Raw genomic sequence first — 3,386 nt, 5'->3', positions numbered from 1 at the left:
TAAAAACGGCTATGTTTTAGAAGTCTAGATGCCAGGGGAGATTATTTTTGAAAAAAAGCCACTTTAAAAAACAAACGAACCTGTAGTCTAGACACACCCTGAGTTAGGATTTATATTAACTCCTTTATCATGCCTTTGGTATGTTAACCCATTTTATTCATATTAGGCTCCTTTAATATGTCAAGTAATCCAGATTACGGTAGGTTTCTGATTACTTAAGGCCATAAAGATGAATTTTACCTATGGATTGTGTGTGCGTATGAATGATAAATATCCAACCCAAAAAGAAAGGTAGCTGAGAATCAGCAGACAATGACCTTGCAAGAAGATAAATTAACTGAGAAGCGGTCAGAAAATCCTTCTCTCTTGGACAACCTGTAACTTCATAGCAGAAACCTGGGACCGGCCTGGAGGAAGTAAAACCTCCTGTAAATCAGGAATAAGGGATCTTTCGGAAAAGGCTTTATTTTCCGAAAGATCCCCATCTAGACTGGCGCTTTTTGCCAGCAAAGCCCCGAGCTGGAAAAAAGCGTCAGCCATGTATATGCAAATGAAGCAGGGAAGATTTAAATCCCCGCTTCATTTGCAATTGCGCTAAGTCTAATTTGCATCCCTTTTTCGGAAAACGGGTGCAGTCTAGACACAGCCCGCAGGTTTCTGGTCAGGTAGCAAACAGCACAACTTGTGCTAAAGGAATATCTGATACTTTTGCATTTCTAGATATGAATTATGGAGAATGCAGAAGGAGGGAATCAAACACCCATTGTAGAACTGATCCTCGTTGGCTTTGGGAACGGCCCTGAACTGCAGCCCCTCCTCTTCCTGCTGTTCCTAGTGATCTACCTGGTGGCTGTGGCTGGGAATCTCCTCATCGTTGTGCTAGTGGTGGCCGATCGGCACCTTCACACCCCCATGTACTACTTCGTGGCCAATTTGTCCTCTGTAGAGATCTGCTACGTCTCCACCACCCTGCCCAGGCTGCTGGCCAGTCTCGTGACCGGGCACAGAAACATTTCTCTTCAGAACTGCATCGTGCAATTCCATTTCTATGTTATCCTGTCTACTGCGGAATGCCAGCTGCTCACAGCAATGTGTTGTGACCGGTACCTAGCGATCTGCCACCCCCTCCGTTACCCTGCTCTGATGAACGGCAGGGTTTGCTGCCACATGGTGGCCTGGGCCTGGATAATCGCCATTTTGTACAGTATCATGCTGGAAATGTTAATTTTGCAATTAACATACTGTGGTCCCAAAGAATTTGATCATTTCTTTTGTGATTTTGCACCCATAAACCCATTCTGTGGCAATGCGGACATACTGGCAATGGGGACAAACTACGTGTCTATCATATTGACAATTATGAATTTTCTACTGTCCCTGGCATCCTACACTTGTATCATCATCTCCATCCTGAGAATCAACTCCAGCACTGGGAGGCAAAAGGCCTTTTCCACCTGCTCCTCTCACCTCATTGTGGTTGCAGTTTACAATGTGTGTATAATTATAACATATGTGGTTCCAGAGTTTAACCCTCCGCCACTCCTATACAAAACATTGTCTGTCTTGTATGGAATCCTGGTACCTTTGCTCAACCCTGTTCTCTACAGCCTGAGGAACAAGGAGGTCAATCAGGCCCTGAGAACAGCTATTGAGAAACTGGCTGCTTTCAGACACAGGCACGGAGTGTGAAAGGTGTGTTTTAGCATATTGTAAAATAGAGATGAACTGACGTATTTCCTGACAGATGGAAATCTCTCTTGGTATATGTCTCGCTATGTTTCTGTTTCTCTTCAACCTCCTCTTTCCCTCAGCTCCACTCTCTTTGACTCTCTCTCTGTCTGTGTAACAATTAGAAGTTATAGTTTTTACAGAAACTTCCAAAAGACAAAGTAATTAAAAACAAAACAAAAACCATTAAAACAAAGATGAATAAGGTAAAAGCTCCGTTTTAAATAAGCACGTTCCAAAAGGTTTGTAACAGGACACTTTGTGAAGAAACATCTCGATAGGAATACACTCTGCGTGGATGAGAGGAACAAACGGTGCCAGATACAGGACAGGTAGTGGTCAAACCTCTATGTACAAGGGAATGGGTCGATACAGGTAACATCAGAAGATGGCAACTGGATACCTCGGGAGTGAAGTGTAACTTGATTGTACATGTGGGTGAAAGTGACCCCAAAAAGTTGTCATTGTCTGGCCGATGGGGCAGTGTCTCATTCCTGGCATGGACTGAATTGTGTCCATCATTATGAGCAAATAATCTTAGCTTAGCTGTAGACATCTCGTTGGGGAAAGCTATTACTGTGCTTTGTTTTCAATAAACCTAGCCTGATACCATCAATCCACCTGTGATTTTTGTGGTCTTTGGTGGCTCTCTTGGACTCTGCTCTAAAGATATGTGACTACTACTCCTATCTATGCATCACCTCCTCCATCCTGAAAATCCCTTCCTCCACAAAGAGGGAAAAGGCCTTTTCAACCTCCCCCTCCCACCTTTTCTTTCTTATGTTTCTCTATAGAACTTTGATTGTTGTTGACATGTTGCCAAAGTCCAATTTATTGAGATAGTTGAACCAAAGGATCCCTCTCTTCTGTACAGTCCTGATTCTCCTGGCCACTCCCCATTGCTATAGACTGCAAACTACATTTTTAAATGTGAGAGAAAGGAGAGTATAGCCTAGTGCTAGAGGTGTCTAGCTTAATGGTTTCTACCTTCTTTGCTTTTCCCCCTCTCCTTTAATTAGGCGGCGGTGATAGAGTCTTTGACAGTAATGGACCAGGGCTCTAAACCCAGTATCCTAACTCTCTGTTTGGGCATGTCTATGCTTACTGAGTTATTCTGAAAAAAACTCATGTTATTTTGAAATCACAAGGTGAGCAGCCACACAGCAAGCCCGTTATTTCAAACGTATTTCAAAATCATCAAAACTCTGTAGTTCCCCTTCCTCTGCAGCCTTTACTGTACATACAGGCACTGCCAGCCCCACACCACATACAACACCCTGCTCTCCCTTTCCTGCTGCCACGGCAGCCACGGCACTCCCGGTGAGCCCCCCACAGCTGTATGCAAGTGGGCAGCCAGCTCTAAAGGGGCAGAGGAGGGGGCAGATGGCTGCAGAGATCTTGTATCTCCTCAGTATCTGGGGTGAGGAATCATATCTCCAGGTTCTCTGCACCAGATGACGAAACACCGATGTGTATGGCCAGATGGCTGCCAGAGTGGTACCGAGGGGCACATCTGCACTCTGGACCAGGTCAGGGTGAAGATTAAGGCACTTCTCCAGCCCTATACCTCAATCTGGAACATCACCCCAGGGCTACCCTGTCTATGACCAGCTGGATGCCATCCTGGGAGTGGAACAGGTTGCCTCTCATTCTCTTGT

General features: G+C 44.9%; 1 protein-coding gene across 1 annotated transcript; it reads left to right on the top strand.

Moving 5' to 3' along the window:
* Positions 1-729: 729 nt before the first annotated feature.
* Positions 730-1,689, top strand: LOC102458859 (olfactory receptor 10C1-like). The gene has a single exon (XM_006110372.2). It carries the CDS (start codon positions 730-732, stop codon positions 1,687-1,689), a length of 960 nt encoding a protein of 319 aa, XP_006110434.1.
* The last annotated feature ends 1,697 nt before the right edge of the window (positions 1,690-3,386 follow it).

The sequence above is a fragment of the Pelodiscus sinensis genome, chromosome 30 (assembly GCF_049634645.1).
Source record: "Pelodiscus sinensis isolate JC-2024 chromosome 30, ASM4963464v1, whole genome shotgun sequence".
NCBI lineage: Eukaryota > Metazoa > Chordata > Testudines > Trionychidae > Pelodiscus > Pelodiscus sinensis.
Note: the sequence above shows the minus strand (reverse complement) of the source record. Positions and strands in the feature narration are given on the sequence as shown.

Bases quoted from the DNA above. Each gene is read 5' to 3' on its own strand.
- LOC102458859 (XM_006110372.2), top strand. From the start codon at position 730: ATGGAGAATGCAGAAGGAGGGAATCAAACACCCATTGTAGAACTGATC.